Source organism: Engraulis encrasicolus, chromosome 1 (genome assembly GCF_034702125.1).
Source record: "Engraulis encrasicolus isolate BLACKSEA-1 chromosome 1, IST_EnEncr_1.0, whole genome shotgun sequence".
NCBI lineage: Eukaryota > Metazoa > Chordata > Actinopteri > Clupeiformes > Engraulidae > Engraulis > Engraulis encrasicolus.
Window position 1 is genome coordinate 12,945,255 of NC_085857.1, and position 19,263 is coordinate 12,964,517.

Sequence of the window (19,263 nt, forward strand, 5' to 3'; positions counted from 1 at the left end):
CACACACACACACACACACACACACACACACATCTCAAACACACCCTAATAGGTCAAAGTGGCTAGTGAGTTGGTATTTTCTACCAGCCAAACTGAAAATTCACCAGCATTTGGCCGGTTGGCTGGTGTTAATTAGCCCTGTGTGTGTGTGTGTGTGTGTGTGTGTGTGTGTGTGTGTGTGTGTGTGTGTGTGTGTGTGTGTGTGTGTGTGTGTGTGTGTGTGTGTGTGTGTGTGTGTGTGTGTGTGTGTGTGTGTGAGAGAGAGAGAATGAGACACACACACACACACACACACACACACACACACACACACACACACACACACACACACACACACACAACCCTGCAACGCTTTAGCAGTCTACTGCCTCTGTGACTTTTTCTGCCCTTGCTGCCATAGCAACTGTGATTGTGGTTGTGGTTGGGCCCAACCCGCCACCACTAGCTAGCTAGCTAGCTAGCTAGCTGCTCTCCTGGCTCTGACTGTCCTTGTCACCGTCCCCGTGCCTGTCACTTCTGTCACTCGCTCCTCTGTCACTCCCTTTGTCACCCTCTGCTGCTCTATCATCGTCATGACAATCCGGGTCATTCTCATCCTCATTGTTTGAGAGATGATTATCGTCATCATCACCACCACCACCACCACCATCATCATCATCATCATCATCGTCGTCGTCATCTTTCTTCTCAGGTTCAGGTTCACTTTTGCTCCCTTCATCACTTTGAGAGTGGTGGTCCTCTCCTGTCCTGTTCTCCTCCTCATCTTCCTCATCTTGCTCCTCTTCCTCCTGCTCCTGGTCATACTCTTCATAGTCGTCTTGGTAGTCATGACCTGTTCCATCCAGACTCACGCTGTCGGACAGGAGCAGCGTATCCTTAACCCTAAATGAATGAATGAATGAATGAATTAATTAATTAATTGATTGATTAATCTTTATTGTCCACAAGTGTGGAAGCTTTCAGTTTCACCATGTAAAAGACACATATGACAGGTGAGATATTACACATTTAGAGGCATTACACATTTAAGACACAGTCACACTCTCCATTTCCTACTAAAAAAAAGCAATTCAACAGTTCAAATTAAATGAGGCATTTCAATTTCAATGTATAACATTTGAAATTGTTTTCTTCTTCTAAAGCACAAACCATGTGCTCTTCTCCAAACCACATGTATCAATACATGAATAGAAATAGTTCAAAGGCAGTTTTGCATTCCATAACTCCTTGCACTATCTTTGTCATGCCTACATACTGAGTACTCCCCAACGCATTGTACAAACTGTAAATTGCTGTATTCTGCATTGCTTTGGATAAAAGCATGTGCTACTATAATGTTATTCTGATTCAAATGTAAAGCATACGTTATGTCAGGGGTGGCGAACCTTTTTCATTCAAGTGGCCACTTCAAATTCATCTGAGGGCAGTAAAACTCTGAGGGCCGTACTAAGAACACAAACCAGGATTTCCCCCTGCACTTTAGGCCTATATTGAAGGCAGCCACCTTTACAACAGACCCCACCTTATCAAAGTCCTCTGAATATAACTTAATTTTATTGCAAGTTTATTTAAGATTCCTTCAAAAAATATGTCATATTTCATGTGAAGCTGCATAACGTTACAATTATATCGGGGGCCAGATAAAACGGCCTCAAGGGCCGCAAACAGCCCTCGAGAGACATAGGTTCCCCGTCCCTGCATTATGTGTTCGCAAAGGCGTTAGTTGTCCTGGACCCAGGGAGAGAGACGCTGGCTCCTCATTACATTATATACTATATTACCAAAAAAAAGTATTCGCTAACCTGCCTTGACTCACATATGAACTCAACCGCCATCCCATTTCTAACTTATAGGGTTCAATATGACATCAGGCCACCTCTTGGTATACCAAAACATTCCATCAGGGTTCCCACGGGTCATGGAATTTCTGGAATATCATGGAATGTCATAAAAGTTTTTCCAGTCATGGAAAGGCATGGAATTTGACAATTTTGAATGCACAGTTATGGAATATCATGGAATTTTCTTAACAGCTGTTTAGAAGCAAAAACCTTTTTGTTTGTTGTATAACATCATTTCTTACTGGTTATACTACAACGCTTCGCCACAGACGGTTTGGTTTTGCAATGTGCAACATTCTAGAATGCAATGAGCCCACTGATCTCTGGCAGTGGCTCGGCGTCGTCTCGAGGGGTGAAGATAATCTTCAGTTTTTACACTTTTAAAAACGTTTGAACGTCATTTTTTTAAGTGGTCATGGAAATTCTGTTTTTGGGGTCTGGAAAGTCATGGAAAATCATGGAATGTTATTTCTGAATTAGAGTAGGAACCCTGTTCCATGCTCCCAACGTTGTGGGAACAGTTTGGAGCGTGCTCCTTCCTCTTCCAACATGTTCCTGTAATGTGCCGTATGACCGAAGTTTTGAGCAGAGTTATAAGTCGCTCCTTGTTCACGGTTACGATTAAGGTTAGGGCTGGAGTTCAGTTCAACAATCTACTGGCACCTCATTACGATGAAGTAGCCCATTTCTTTTATGAAGACATTTTTTGGGCTTTTATACCTCTATTAGAATTAGAATCAGATTTTTTTCTTATTTTTTTTATCAACTCCACCACCACCACCATCATCCTCATCATCATTATTATCATGATCGTCATGATCTTTCTTCTCTGGTTCAGGTTCACTTTTGCTTCCTTCATCACTTTTAGAGCGGCCGTCATCTCCAGTCCTGTTCTCCTCCTCCTCCTCCTCCTCATCCTTCCTTCCTTCCCTCGTCTTCCTCCTCCTCCTCCTCCTCCTCCTCTTTCTCCTGGTCCTTTCTCTCCTCACCTCTCCCTATGTTATGCTGTGTACTGAGTCTACTTTTTGGTGCACTGCCTTGCATGGCAGCAAGTGTGTTTGAGCTCCATTGTGTAATATTTATTGTCCTTCTGGATTAATAACATTTACTCTATTCTACTCTACTCTACTCTACTACTCTACTCTAGTCTGTATTATTCAGATAGGACAGTGAGAGAGAATAAAGGAAACGAGTGGGAAGAGAGAGATGGGGAAGGATCGGGAGACGACCTCGGGCCAGATTCCAACCCTGGTCCCTAGCGTAGGGATGGAACGCATTAGGTCCTGGAAAGGGGAATGCAGTGGTGCATTCGCATCAGTGGTGTAGTCTACTTTTTTATGGTGGGTATACTGTATATTGGAGCATTTTTTGAAGTGGGTATACTGTATATATTTGTGCTATTCAAAACAATGGATCAATCAATTTTAAGTGGGTATACTGAAATCCCTGAAATTTAGAAGTGAGTATACTCCGTATACCCGCGTTCTACGTAGACTACACCACTGATTTGCATCCCCACTTTTGGGCACCATATAGACGAGACTTCTCAACTTTTACTGTAGACAAATAATTGGAGTGGAGCAGCAGTAACATCTTTAAGAAATAAAGAATCAAGGAAAAAATAGGCACCACCACTTTAAAACTGGTTCCAGCACCCTTGATGGGACGGCACACTAGCCCAAATGTGCCATGTAGCCCCCTGAAGCTGCAACCCATTTGGACAGAACAGCACTCGGCAATAAATAACTGTGGGGGGGTGTACTGAGTGTGTGTGTGTGTGTGTGGGGGGGGGGGGGGTGGTGTGGTGTGTATGGGGGGGGCGTGGATGGACTGGATGGGTCAGGGGCAGTGGGTTGGGACATCCAGTGCTTCTGAGCATGTACACTGTTTTTCTTGTGAGTGAATTCTATTGTTGTACTGTTGATTGTTTTTCTGTGTTGGTGTCATGTGTCCTATGTGTCCTATGTGTTTTATGATGCTGCAACCTCCCTGTCTCCAAAGCAAATTTCTCCTTAGTGGAGACTAATAAAGAAACCTAAAGAAACCTAACCTAACCTAACCTAACCTAACCTAAGCTCCTTTAGGCCTACCGTGGTCTGGTGTTGTCCCCCTGGTAGGACAGTAGAGAGGGCGACTCGCTGCGAGAGCGTCTGACTTGTTTGCACTTCAGGGCCTTCTCCCGCACAAACTCCTCGGTCAGCCCACAGGCCTTCAGGGCGTCCGCGTAGCGCCTCTCTGCCGCCAGCTTTGCATTGTTCTGGAAGAGGAGCAGAGAAGAAGTAGCCTGATTATCAACAACTTTTTTAAAAAAAAAGATTTGTTTTGGTCTTTTACGACTTTATTGATGACAGGACAGGGAGAGAGATGGGGAAGGGTCGGCAAATGACCGGGTGCCCCACCGGTTGGCCACGGCAGGGCCTATCATTGACTTTCAAATGTCGTAACGAGACGCAGAAGGTGTTGCGTCGTTAGGAGGACGTAGCCTGGCTAGAGATGAAGAGCAATGGCAAACGGACACTGAATACTTTTGGGACATAGATGGACAATCTAGGCCTAGAATCTATGTGTATGAAATCTGTCTTTATTTTAGTAGTTTAACGCGACTGGCCAGCTTTGCATTGTTCTGAAAGAGGAGCAGAGATGAAGAGCAATGGCGAAAACATTACGCTTAAAGTGTACTCATGTTTTTCTTCCTTTAATAGTGTAAGGTAGTTTTTATGTATTGTGTGTACACAGATGGAGGGTGCGATGGGTGTAAGTGACGGAAACGGAATATTTATGGGACATAGATGGACAATCTAGACCTATAATCTATATGAAATCTGTCTTTATTTTAGTAGTTTAATGCGACTGAGTGGCCAGCTTTTCATCGTTCTGTAGACAGGAGTACAGAACAAGAAGAAAACGCTATTTATTCATACAAAGATTGTGAGTTATTTTTTCACTGTATGTTGGGGGGGCTAAAAAGTGGAATCAAGTCATTTTTTTCTATAGCAAAATCAAACACAACACAGTATATCTATGGCATGCACCTATGGGTGTGTAACGCAAACAATGTTCAAGTAGGACTGTGTGTGTGTGTGTGTGTGTGTGTGTGTGTGTGTGTGTGTGTGTGTGTGTGTGTGTGTGTGTGTGTGTGTGTGTGTGTGTGTGTGTGTGTGTGTGTGTGTGTGTGTGTGTGCGTGTGTCCCCACTCGTGTGACCTGTTACAATAGTAAAGGCCTGTCTTTCTCTCTGTCCTGAATCTCCCTCTGTGTGTGTGTGTGTGTGTCTGTGTGTCTGTGTGTGTGTGTGTGTGTGTGTGTGTGTGTGTGTGTGTGTGTGTGTGTGTGTGTGTGTGTGTGTGTGTGTGTGTGTGTGTGTCCTCACCCGTGTGACTTGTTCCAGTAGTAGGGGTCTGTCCTTGACTCTCTCCTGGATCTCCTTCATCTCCTCACGGTACTCTCTCCTCCGCTGCTGGTCCTGCTTCCTGAAAACACACACATAGGTATGCATTTATTCACGCACATGCATTATTCCCACAGGTATGCATTTATACACACACACGCACGCACGCGCGCACACACACACACATACACACAGACACACACCAGGTCATTCCCACAGGTATGCATTTATTCATCCATACGGATATTAATCCATCTATCCTTGCAGCCTTTTAGCAAACCAAAATGTACTTGAAGGGACACTGTGCAGGAAATGGTCAAACAAGCTACTGCAACTATGTTGCTCATTGAAACTGGGCTGCCTATTGCCAAATTTGTTCTTTACATGAAAGTTTACTAAGTAATAAACAAATATTTTCTAGTGTGGTCCAAGTACAGTCATTTTAGCTAAACATGGCTATTTTTGGAAATTCAAAATAGCGGCCATGGACCATGGAGAAGATCCCCCTTTTCATGCATGAAAAGTGCAATTTTTCCAGTCATAGTGAATACTTAGAATTTGATGGTGGTGGTAAGTATTCATGAAGAAGGCAACATTAGTGAATGGGCAGCATGAATTCTGGAAATAAACAACTAAAAATCTCACACAGTGTCCCTTTAAAATCATACAAGACCTTTGGCCATCTCACCACACACACACACAGGTGCGGACCATCACCACGGTTATCCTTTTATCCAGCAATTCACATAAATAATTCATCAAGCAATGATTTACTTCAAACCAAAGAAGAGCTTTGGTAATTTTCATAGCTTTCACCCTTATTTTTTAAGTGTATTTAACAAAGAATCCGAAGTATCTGTTATGATTGAAACCAGCCCCATATCATTTTGAGGAGTCTATAAGAGCAAGGTCTCTGACAAGGAGGGATAAAGGGGCCGGTTGTCCCGGGCCCAGAGAGAGGGAGGGCCCAGATTGGGGTTCTCATTACATTGTTTTGTTGAGTTGTGGGGGCCCATTCAAAAGACTTTGTCCTAGACACGGCCAATACTGTCAGCGGCCCTGGGTAAATAGTGCGCACGCCTATTCAGGCCCGCTGACGGGGGGAACAAAGGGGTTTGTTGTCCTGGGCCCAGAGAGATTGGGGGCCCAGAATTGGGTGCTGCCCATTATAATACATTGTATGTATTGGATAGGGTGCCCTTTAAGATGACTGTGTTCTGGGCCCAGAAAAAGCTGTCAACGGCCCTGCTCTTATTACTCATCATCATCATCCAGGTAACTAACGTTTCGACAAAAATACTGAATCAAACCAAGATATCGCAAAACACGCCCACTCAATGCAAAAGCGTGTGCTCAAGTTGGGTCTCCTAAGGGGGCGTCGTCCCCTACTTCTTCTTCTCTTTTTGAGGTGTTGGCGCAAGACATGCGCTACCGCCATCTACAGCGCTAAGGGGACTTCATTGATTCTCAACCTCAGGACTCCAAAGGTCTCCTAACCGAAGGTCTCTTAAAGGGGCGTTCACCCGACATAAAGTGGATACCGGAAAAGAAACAAAATGACGCTTCTTGTTAGATCCCCCTTCTTTGGTTTCGATGTTATCATCACATCCTATTCATAGTCTGGTTTTACTCTACTCTACTTTAAAATAGTTTGGGTGTTAAATTCAGTGTCTTTTTTTAGAGTATCTAAATGTATATCAACATGTTAAGGCCTAAAACATAACCCTAAGGTGCCGTGTAAGTATACGTATAATGCTGCACGTTATATTACTTTAACACATGTAGTCAGAGACTACAATAAAAGTGTAATTCTTTGAGAGTTTCCACTGTAGTGTCCTCCAGCTCAGCTCATCGACTTTCAAATCTCTTCGAGACATTTCCCAAACGGTATGGCTGACCCAACCCCCTTAGTTTGCTAACCGTTGTTTGCTTCCTGACAAAGTGGGAGGAGTTCCCATTTTTTCGGGAGCTTAGAGTTGTGTTTGTATTGTTCTTGGCCTGACTAGAGGCAACGATGAAGGTATTGCGCCACTGGGAGGGCACAGCCTGGCTACTACCCCAGCTCCTCCTCTCAACCTGCAACATTTGGCCAACTTCATTCTAGTGTTGCACCGATACCATTTTTTGGCCCCGATACCGATACCCGATACCAGGCTTTGCAGTATCGGCCGATACCGATACCATACAGATACCGATACCACCCTATTTGAAATGATATATGAAGGGCTGTAGTGCATACTACTTGGATGTAAAATCATTGCATGGCTTTGTCAGGCTGCTGCCTAACTTTGTGAAACAGGAAAAAGACAAATACAAAGTGAATCGAGCCAAACTTTTTATAGCCTACTTTTTAAATACCTTTATGAAATAACTAATTTAAGTGTCATACAAGCACCTGTAAATGGTATCGGTGCCCTATTTGTTGGTACTCGCCGATACCGATACCACCATTTTAGTGCCGATCCACCGATCCTGGTATCGGTATCGGTGCAACACTACTTCATTCACAGCCTCCACATTAGCTAACCAACTTACCGTTAGCCCTCTTTGAACCAGGCCACTGACCTGTCACCTGAATTGCTTTGCTAAACTTCATGGGATTAATTATCCACCTAGCTATTCAAAAGTTTCAGTAGTGGTCTCACAATACAGCTTTGAATACTTGTATTAAAATGAGTATTCAGTTGAATAATATATGTGTATGGTATACTCATATGCAGGGCTCAAAATTATTATTTTTTCATCACCAGCCAAAATGGCTATTAGATGTCAATCTCAATAGTCAAACATACACTCCCTAATGGGTCAAAGTGTCTGGTAAGTTGGTCTTTTGTACCAGCCAAACTCTTTTCACCACCATTTGACCGGTTGGCTGGTGTTAATTTAAAGCCCTGCATATACTGTATATATACTGTATGTATATTATTATCTGTGACTACACACATTTTTGGTGAGATTACAAAAGTGTGTGTCAAATTCACTCTAAAGTGCTGAATCATATGCATACAACATGTTTATACAGGGGAACTAAGAGCAAACCTTATCCAGACCTTGAAAACGGATTTAGATACTGATAAGTAGACAGTAAAAAGACTAAATTTATTTATATTCAAAGTATTTTGTACTCAAAAAAAGATTGTGTGCTCTGCATGAAACACACATAGGTCTACAGTCGATTATACCATTTAATTCTACAATGCAGTGCACAATGTGGAAATACTTTGCTGTCATAGATACCATCACCAAAATATCGCTTTTGTGTGAAAATATGTTTATTATCTTAATACCTCAAAAAAAAAAAAAAAAATTGTGCAACTCATTGTATTGTTACATTTGAATGCATATTATACACAGGAACATGACACAGTATGTTTTCTAACCACTGGGAAAAGGCAAAGAACCCTTCAAAGAGACTAGAGCACCATGCGATTTTACCGGGAGTCACATTTTTTTTTTGCTGTGCAAAACGGTATATTGTGATGCTTGATCTGGCAAGTAGGTGTCACTGTTGTCATAGGTAGCTCTGGGCCAGGCTGGGGGGTTGCTGGCCTTTCTTTAGTTGTGCATCATAGCAAGGGTAGGCACTTGGCTAGTCTGGCCGTGTCGTGTGTACCTGAACTCTTGCAGTTTGATGGTATGTCATAACAGGGGTAGGTAGGTAGGCACTCGGGTAGTCTGGTCTAGCCTGGCCGTATCGTATGTACCTGAACACCTGCACCTTGATGGGGTAGCTAGGCACTCAGCTAGTCTGGTCTAGTCTGGCCGTGTCGTGTGTACCTGAACTGCTGCAGCTTGATGGGGTAGGCACTCAGCTAATCTGGTCTAGTGACCGTGTGTACCTGAACTCTTGCAGCTTGATGGGGTAGCTCTGGGCCAGGCTGAGGTGCGGGTCGCTGGCCTGCGCTCGGCGGCTGATGACCTTCTGAAGCCTCCGCAGACGCTCCCGCTGCCTCTCCTGCCACTTCCTCTCCTCCTCCTCCGCCTTCTGCCTCTCCTCCAGGCCCTTCCTGTCTCCACGGGGGGAGAGGGGTGGATGGGTGGAGGGAGGGAAGAACGTTGGGAAGGAGGATGCGGGGTTGGCGCAGGAGAGAGAGGTGGGGATGGTTGGAGGGAGCGTTCAGGAGAAGGTGTGGTTGGATGGAGGGAGCAGGTTGGCGGAGGAGAGAGAGAGGTGGGGATGGATGGAGCGAGCGTTCAGGATGAGGTGTGGATGGAGGGAGGGAAGGAGGTTGGCGGAGGAGAGAGAGAGGTGGGGATGGATGGAGCGAGCGTTCAGGAGGAGGTGTGGATGGAGGGAGGGTTGGCGGAGGAGAGAGAGAGGTGGGGATGGATGGAGCGTTCAGGTGGAGGTGTGGATGAAGGGAGGGAAGAAGGTTGAGGAGGAGAGAGAGGTGGGGATGGATGACGCGTTCAGGAGGAGGTGTGGATGGAGGGAGGGAGGAAGGTTGAGGAGGAGAGAGAGGTGTGGATGGATGAAGCGTTCAGGAGGAGGTGTGGATGGAGGGAGGGTTGGCGGAGGAGAGAGAGAGGTGGGGATGGATGGAGCGTTCAGGTGGAGGTGGGGATGGATGGAACAGGAGTTTGGTTGATTGGGGGTGGAAGTGGAGGTGGGTCAGGGAGAAGATGCAGCAAGTGTGATGAAGCAGATCATAGCTGGTAAGTACTGGGGGTGAGGATAAAATGAAATGGGTATAAAAACATATCCCCCCCCATGGATGGAATGTTGGGGAGGAGGCAGTGGCGTTCCTACAATGACGCCCTGGGCTGATGCTAATAGCATGTTATTACAGTAGCATTGTAATAGCACTAAGTAGCGCTACATGGGGATTCCCAGAGTTTCCCAGTTGGGCTTTCGGCTTTCAGAAAAGAGATGCAGCAGCCATGATGGAGGTAAGTAGTGTAATTGAGTGAGGGTAGATTTAAAGAGGTAAAAAAGGGCTGGGCTGTGGTCACTGTACAGACAGTTTGGGGAAAGTCCTACACATTGAGGAATAAATAAGCAATATGTTTTACGGTACACGGTTTTTCAACAAACAATGGGTTACAACTGGTTTGGGCTTCAAGTGTAAAAGCTACACAAATTGAGGGACTGACGGCCAAAACATCCTTCAATATGGAGTCCAATGGAAGAACATTGATGTCACAATTACACTCAGTGTCAATCAGAGTCTCTCTCCCTCTCGGTCTCAAACACACTTCATTCAAGTTACGCACTTCATACAATTTTTCATTCCACAGGGAGTTTGCCTATGGCAAAGAACTAGGATGACAATCTACACACAAATACTGTACACACAACACACAAGTGTCAAATTAAATAGGATGTCCGAGTATTATCCCCTTGGAAGTCAAGAGTGGCTCAGTTAGTGGCTCACTGCTGTAGCTTCATCTTAAGCTCAGTAGCACACACACACACGCACACACACACACACACACACACACACACAGCAGCAGCAGCAGCATCAATCCAAGACAACAATACGACGCCATCAAGACTTCAGGGGGCAACAAAACAAAATGTCACAACTACACAGGTAGTAGAAGACAGGGCAGAGGACACGGCTCCAAGCCAGCACCATCGCTTGCTCCTAATCCTACTGATGGGCTGAGGAGAGCTGGGACTGGGGCTGAGGAGAGATGGGGCTGGGGCTGGGGCTGCAGGGATCGGCACCACACTTCATAACTACGGAGGAAGAAACACAACACACAAAACAACACTTGGGGGTACATTCCATTATTCTGACTCCCGTCGAACTTGACCTGTGCTTGTGGCCTCTCCAGAGAGAGTAGAGAGAGAGAGGTTCCATTGGCCCATTGTTTCCGGGTTCTATTATTGCAAGGGGGGGGGGGAGATCCCCCTTTAGGCAGACCTAGGCAGACCTAAGGACTGTTCTATTCAATGCTAGGAGTATTATGACACGCCCCTTTAGGCAGACCGGAACCTGGTCATGTTAGGTGCCCATAGCAACCTATTACATTGGCATATCTCTATATACTTAAAGAATCTCTGGCCTCGTGCTTCGCTGATGCCCCCCCCGTCTCCGTGGAGATATCAACAAAGTTTGCCCCTGCTGTCAGCCAAGCCCTTTACAACGTTTGGCACATTCAGCATCCCGATTGCAAATGATTAGAATGTCTTTCGAATTCCGCTTTTTGCGAGATATTGAATGAAACTTCTGTCGTCAATGACGTCGTCACGAGGCCACACAAGCACAAAGGAGGATGGGAGTTTAGATAATGGAAAGAACTCCATGGCTCCAGCACCATCACTTGGTTGATTCTACAGTGTAGGAGGGGCTGGATGAACAACCTGACTCTTGCCAGTGAAGAGCTCTGTGGAACATGTGGACATTTGTGGACTGCATCTTTCTGGTGAGAGTCCGATTGTTGGATCTACAGGTGTGCACCTGTTTTAGGCCCGTTGTTTCGTTTGTTTACCTGATGGCTTCTTGCCTCTTGCGAGACGCGTCTGTGATTTTGGCCGAGAGCATCTCCTGACTGCCCGACAGCGAGGAGTTGAGACTGGACAGAGATGCGCGGTGGTGAGAAGAGCCGCCACCACCAGGATTAGAAGGAGCGCGTCGCGGGGAGCGAGGAGACGCCGGGGCAGGCGGGGAGGACAGGAACGGCCAGCGGTAGTCTCTGGGACTGGCGTCCACTTCGCTCCCGGCCACGCCGCCCATGGCCGAGCGCAGCAGACGGCGCGAGGGAATCTCCGCCGTGCGCAGGTGGAACGGCTCGCAGGCCGTCAGCGGCCGCACCTCGCGCTTGGACTTCTCCAGCTGCTTCTGGAACCTCCGGTAGCTGGCGTCGAAGTCCGGCACCTCGCTGATGATCTTGGGCCGGTGCCTCGCTCTCTCCCGCTCCTCCTCCTGGCGCTCCTTACAGTAATAGCAATAGTATTTATATAGCACATCATACAAAAGTAATTCAATGTGCTGAAGAGAAAAGACAGAGTAGAGAGAAGAAAAAATATTGTAGAAAGTATTATCGATAGCAGATAACTACGTAACTATCACCAAAGTGTCAGATGAAAACGAAGCCGTTTCTTAGTTTCTTTTTAAATCACGATACTGTTGGGCCAGTTCTAATTCGGACAGGAAGCTGGCTCCTGCGTCTGCATAGGGCAGGACCTTCTGCACCTTCTGCTTGCGTTCCTCCAGGCGGCGTGTGAGCATGCTGGGGGGCATGGCGGAGCTGTGCAGCAGCTCTCGGGCCCTCATCTGAGCCTTGATGGCGCGGTACAGCTGCTCCTCTTTCTGGCGCTCGCCGGCGGCGGTCACCTCGCGCACCGCACGAGGCACGGGCTTGGCCCGGAACCGGGTCCTCTGGCACTCCTCGTCGGCCTCCTGCTCGGCCAGCTGCCGCAAGCGCTCCTCGCTGTGCTCCCGTCTCTGGCGCTCGCGCTCCATGAAGCTGAACGGCTGCCGAGAAGAAGTTAAAGAAAACAAAAAGAGCTTAGTTATTAATAGGGCTGGGACTCGATTAAAAGTTTTAATCGCATTAATCTATACTATAGGCCTTGAAATTAATTAATCGAATTAATCACATTTTAATCGCATTTAAATATCTGACTTGAGAACAGTGAAAAATATATTTTTTCACGTGGAACTTGAATAATTACAATAAATAAGCTTAATCTGAAAATATTATTCATTTTTAAAAGAAGAGAGAACTCCTCTCAATTTCAGTAGGCTGTTCACCATCAGGCGTAACGCTGCCCTCCACTGGTCTAATCCAGAACTATGTAGCTATATTACACTGCGATCATTTTTTTCAATCGCGTTAATTAATTAATCGAATCGCGCGATTAATTAATCAAAATTACTTATATAATGTCCCAGCTCTAGTTATTAATAATAATAGTAATAATAGTAATAATAATAATAATAATAATAGTAAGTTTTATATAGCACCTTTCAAAACACCCTACCCTTACTCTCCTATACTACAGTACTCTACTCTACTCTAAGTTCTAAAACAGAGGAGCAGCAGACAAAAAACCCTCAAGCTACTGCACAAATAGTCCAGTTGTCTACAAGTACGTAATATTTCGATCAGAGGGTTGCAGGTTCAAATCCCACCCTTTCACTCCCTACCTCACTCTGTGGCTGAGGTGCCAGTTTGAGCAAGGCACCTAACCCCTTACTGTTCCAGGGACTGTAACCAATACCCTTTACGTAAAATAACAGTAAGTGGCTTTGGATAAAAGTGTCAAGCGAGGTGTAATGTCATTTAATCTTACCTGTGTAGGCGAAGCTGATGGATCGCCAGCTCCAGCTCCTCCCCCGTGTACCTGGCGCTCCCCGGACTTGGCGCGGCGCCGTTTGTCCTCCTGCTGCTGCCGTAGCTTCTCGTAGAGCGGCTGCCGGACGTGCGCCGGCACGGGGCTGGCCCGGAACTGGCGCTGGCACTCCGTCAGCTCCTCAAGCTGCCGCCGCAGCTCCTCGTTCTCGCGCTCCACCTCCGAGCGCGTCTTGACGCCCCGCCGCTTGCGGCTGGCCTCGCGCAGCGTCATGTTGAAGGGCTCGGGCATGGTCACGCGCGGCCGGCACTTGTCACTGGCGTCACCCTCGTGGTCTGTCGGTGTCACCGTCGTCATCGTCGCCTTCTTCTTCTTCTTTTTGGCCTTTTTGTGACTTTGAACTTTGACCTTAATAATAGCAGTAATAATAATACATTGTATTTATAATACATTTTACAGCAGCTGAATGACCATTAAGTGCTTGAACTATGACCCCATAAAGACTAAATAATATTTATTAATAATTATAATTAATTATTGTTATTATTATCATTATTATAATAATTTCATCAACTCATGATGACGTCAATAATAAACACAATAAAACTACTAATATAACAAAACAAAAATATAATGTAATACAAACAGGTTGTTCCGGCACTGGGCTGGTCTGCCTTTACCTGGCTTTGTGTCTGTTGGTCAGGACTGTGCTGGTAAGGGTCTTCCATAGTCTGGACGTGGAGCGACGGGGAGGATGCGTGATGGGGAGGGTGAAGGTGCTGACTGTCCTGATGATGATGATGATGGTGATGGTGGTCATGGTGATGGGGATGATGATGATGATGACGGTGGTGGCGACGGTGAGGCTCGTCTTCAACAGCAAAGTTCTGCCACATGTTCCTGATGCGCTCCTTGGGCGACTGCTGAAGACCCTTCTCTGGCCGGTTCTCGTTCTCGTCTTGTTCATCCTCATCGTCGTCGTTGGCATCTTCATCATCGTCATCGTCGTGATCGGATACGTCGGACACTCGTGAGATTCTGTTCAGCTCGTGGGCCGAGTGGGACTTCTTCAGCTGACACGCCGATGGAGGCATCAGGCTGATGCCGCCCAACTGTAACCTAGCAACAAAACCATAACAATCACCCCAATGTATACTACGTATGTATATCTCTACATAGGTCTGTGTCCTCTATCTAGCCAATAATTGTATCTGTGGCTGTGGCTGTGGGTTACTGTGGGCTCAGGCTCCATGCTCTGTTTGTCTGATGGTGCTCTATGCTCCACATGCACAGCAACTAATATACAATAGTTATCTGATGTTTAGATGTATGTCTTGTTCTTCCTTCAGGGATGCAAAATGACTTTCAGTGAAAACTGACAGTGACAATAAGGTGTTATCGTATCGTATACCTAAACAAAAAAAGCCTGAATAAATCACTGCGGCTGCAACTAATGGCTTCATTGTGAAAGGATAAGTGACGATGTAACATGAAAGTGATGGGAGAGAGAGACGGGTTAGGGCCAGGGAACGACCCAGGACCGTAACCTCTACCTGTGAGCCTTCTATCCCAAGGCTTTGAACTGCATCTTCCTCTTTTTAAAGTATAAAGGGCTTTGGTGCTTTTTATACCTTTGTCTGAGCCCAGAAGATTTGGTTACACTTTATTTTAATGGTTCACTATAACAGTGGATCTACCAGATTAGGTACAGTGTAATAACCAGTGTAACAATATTTAATACCATGTAATACCAGTGTAATACCATGTGTAACGGAGGCTAACTAGCAGAGTTAGCATGGGACGTTAGTAAACCTCCCTCCCGAAAGCCTAATACAGTGTCGATGCCGTTGGGCTGGGGGAGGACTGGTCCTTTAATTCAGCGGTATCGTACTGTGACTCCCATTTCCGGACAGTTGTAGTTGACGAGGTGGCAGGTTCGCATCCCCAAGGGGGACGAACAGGTGCAGGAACACCTCGGTCACACATGTACCAATTTTGTACTTACATCTAGGGTTAGGGTTAGGTTTTGGTACATGGTATTACATGATATTAAATATTGTTACACTGGTTATTACACTGTACCTAATATGTGGTAGAGCCACTGTAATAGTGAACCATTAAAATAAAGTGTTACCTCGATTCGTTCACACTGAACACTGACACAACACACTATTAACCGGTATTACATGATATTAAATATTGTTACACTGGTTATTACACTGTACCTACTGTGGTAGATCCACTGTAATAGTGAACCATTAAAATAAAGTGTTACCTCGATTCGTTCTCACAGAACACTGACACAACACTACACTAACCCACTTACTGTTGAGTGCGCGGTCCTCCTCCATGCGGCGGCCGGCGGCCATGCGGGGGGGGCGTCTTGAGCTGCAGCTTCTCGCGGTACATGCCCTCCAGCTGGGCCATGGTGTGCAGGTGGGCCTGCTTCAGCTGTTCCAGCTTCCTGTAGTACTCCTCGTTGGAGAAGTAGAACTCGCGCAGGTCGATGTGGTCCCCGGTCACCCGGTAGTCCTTGATCAGGACAGGGTTCTTGGTGGCGGCAGTGGCGGTGGTGGTGGGGTTGGTGGTACCTAGGGATGTTAACCGGTAACCGTTTAACCGATAGTTGACCAGATCAAGGTTAACCGGTTAAATTTTTTGCCACCGGTTAACCGGTTATGATAATAATAATAATTATAATAATAATTTCCTCCCAAAAAGACCCCAAAAACGATAATTTTGAGGTTTTGGTACGATAATTCACCATTTTCCATCTGGCGACACTGGCTGGACATGACAGGTCCTGTCTGCGCAGCAAAAAAAAGGCTTATGTGAAAAATAAAATTTAAAAAATTCAGTGCTGTGCATATCAGGCACGCAAACGTTATATCATTTAAGATTACCGGTTAACCGGTTAACCACCGGTTAATGAGTCTCAGTAACCGGTTAAGAGATTTTTAAATTTTCACCATCCCTTGTGGTACCTGTAATATATTGATTGATATTGACATGAAAGTAGTTCAGAGTTGTATAAAGTAGAAGTAGAAGTACTTTTCCCAAATGTTATTACAACACTAGTCGTATGATATTGCAAAGTCGAAAACATGTAATATCATACCACTAGTGTTGTAATTACATCTGTATGAGTACTTCTACTTCTACTTCTACTTTATACAACTCTGAAGCAGTTAGACTCTGGCATGTTATCATATAGCAGCACTATCTGGTGGCACCTTGAGATATAGTAGCCTATTCAACGGATGTGTAAATATCTTGTCACTAGTCTACTCTGTGAAATAAACCAGACCAGTCGAGTGTTCAGTCTGTCTCCTGGTATTCTTCTGATATGGATATATGATCAGTAAGGTAAACCCAAATATATTACTGTACCAGGGCTTTTTTCTGAACGGGGATATAGGGGCGCTCCACCCTCATACCTCCGCGGGTTCACCCTCATACTTCTTTAAAAAAATATATGAATTACTTCTTTGAGCGCCCCTAGTAAATTCCCCCCTTCACCCCTCCGCAACCTGCCATGATGCTCCCTCATGCCAAAAATTCCTAGAAAAAGCCCTGCAGTACCTTTCTCTGGGGAGCCGTGGTGATGATGGTGGTGCTCATGGTCACCGCGGGGAGATGCATGCTGTTGTTGGTGTGGGTGATGTTGGTGTTGATGTTGGTTGGGATGGTGGTGGTGGTGATGTTGGTGTTGGTCATCTTCTGAGTCGTCGAAGTCATAGTCGTACTCCAGCTGAGAGGGAGAGGTTACAGGAATTGAGAGAGAAAGACAGACAAAAAAAATATATGAATGAACATTCAATGGCCTGGCGAGCCATGCTCAGGGTCACCACCAGTTGAAGGTAAAAGCTCGCACATCCAGACGTCTGACTTGGGAGCAGGACCAATAAATAGCCAGATAAAAACAGGAGAGAAAAGTCCGCTACAACCAGGATTTAATGCTCCCAATTATTATTACTATTATTTTTATACGGAAATATATAAAAAATAATTGGGAGCATTAAATCCTGGTTGTAGCGGACTTTTCTCTCGTTTATTTTACATGGTCACCAGGGCTCTAAATTAACACCAGCCAACCAGCCAGATGCTGGTGAAATTTCAGTTTGTCTGGTAGGAAAGACCAACTTAGGAGTCGCTTTGCCCTATTAGTGAGTGTGTGTTTGGCAAGTAAGATTAACACCTTCTAGTCATTTTGACTAATGATGAAAAGAGTTGATTTAGAGCCCTGATGGTCACCACAGTGTTGGTGGGTATCAGTAGCGGAACAACTGCACACAGGTAGTCCCTAGGGCAAAACACTTGAAGAGGCCCCCATGCAGCCTGCCTAGGTCACAATAGGGCCCCCACCACCAATGCAAGACTGCCTTCACTGCCTTGGGCCCTTGGCTAATGCCCTGCTTGCGCTCCATCCCCTTGTTGGGTATGCTTATATGTCTATGTTGGCAAAAAAAAAACATTATTATATTATTGCCTATTCAGGCAAATGATAGAACTTCAATGATTGAATTGCCTCATTTCATTTGGAAGTTCAACAGGACTGTAACAAAACAGGCAATTATAATCGGGTCAGCCCTGTGAGGCACCATAGGCAGGGTACAAGTGTGTAATATGAGCAAGACACGCCACCATCTCCCTAAGCTTATTATCTGAAGGTGTGTCTGTCAGCTTTGTGTGCGAGACATATGGCGGCCAAATCCCTTTGAGGACTGTTACCTCATATCTTTGGACACAAATATTGCCGCTCCTGACACTAAACTCGCCTGTCAGAAAGACTACCCTCGCTCGTTTTACTATCTATGACCATCGGTTTGCTATTCTGGACACGGTGTAGAAAAGGTGAACGAGATCAACCGTGGCCACCCGCGGCCAAATAAATGTAGGCTTTTAGGATTAAGGATGTACTATGAACTACTAGAGCCTACTGTATAGGCTACGCACGGACCCACGCAACCGATTCCTAGCGGTGGAGTGAATAGTTTTACTTTCGTGAAGCAACAGGTGCATCCACGTGCAATACGGTTCTGGGCGTGACATGACCTGAATAAAATGTAAGCAGTTATTGTGATTCACTGTAACGAATAGTATCAAGCACAATTGCTTTCCCCTTAGAACTACATTGTTTCTAACAACTAGCTAGTAACGTTAGCTCAGAATTCGCTACTTTGTATCAATTTCATGCTACTCTCTGGCGCTTCCTTACTCAGGACCAAAGGAACTCTTAGATTTGTCATATTTCCATTAACCGTTTCCAGAAAATTACCTCTTTTTCATAATCTCTGTTATCCATTTGAGTCCTCGTCGCGTACGGCAGAGTTCTCTCCCGTTCATACAGAGCCACGGGTGCCTTGGTGAAAGGGTCCACAGGCGTCTTCAGACATGAAGTAACCAGGATGTTGTTGCGATGGTTACGCTGCATGGTAACGGCAAACCGTTCTCTTTTTATGAGCATCTAGCAACTACTGCCGCATGGAACTTCTGATACCAAGTCAGAGATGGATGCTTCGCCCTCACTGACTGTACCGCCACTTGACTTGCGGTGACCTCCGCCGAGCAACGACGCTGTGTGGCGAATCCAAGGAAGTGACAGTAATTATGGAGGTCAGGGAAGCTGTCCATGCTGAATTCTGCTGTGAATTGTATTGCCCACCACAGCAAATGACAGACCACCTAGGCTACATAAACTAATGTGCATGTGCTTTGATTGAGCATAAAAACAGGCATCTATTGAAATTACATCTTTTCTGTGTAATTTTCCATTTGCACCTCCATCCC

The 19,263-nt window shown here is 45.6% G+C and overlaps 1 protein-coding gene across 1 annotated transcript; it reads right to left on the minus strand.

Annotated features, from left to right (window-relative positions):
* Window positions 1–764: 764 nt before the first annotated feature.
* On the minus strand, window positions 765–19,235 carry fam161a (FAM161 centrosomal protein A; the record flags this gene model as incomplete). The annotated part of the gene is made up of 11 exons (XM_063197780.1): window positions 18,752–19,235; window positions 17,056–17,224; window positions 15,800–16,064; window positions 14,154–14,592; window positions 13,474–13,881; window positions 12,371–12,652; window positions 11,667–12,109; window positions 9,068–9,235; window positions 5,211–5,310; window positions 3,932–4,098; window positions 765–882 (listed from the first exon to the last, which is right to left on the minus strand). Coding segments are annotated over exons 1-11 (2,748 nt in total), but the record flags the coding sequence as incomplete, so codon positions are not given.
* Window positions 19,236–19,263: the final 28 nt, after the last annotated feature.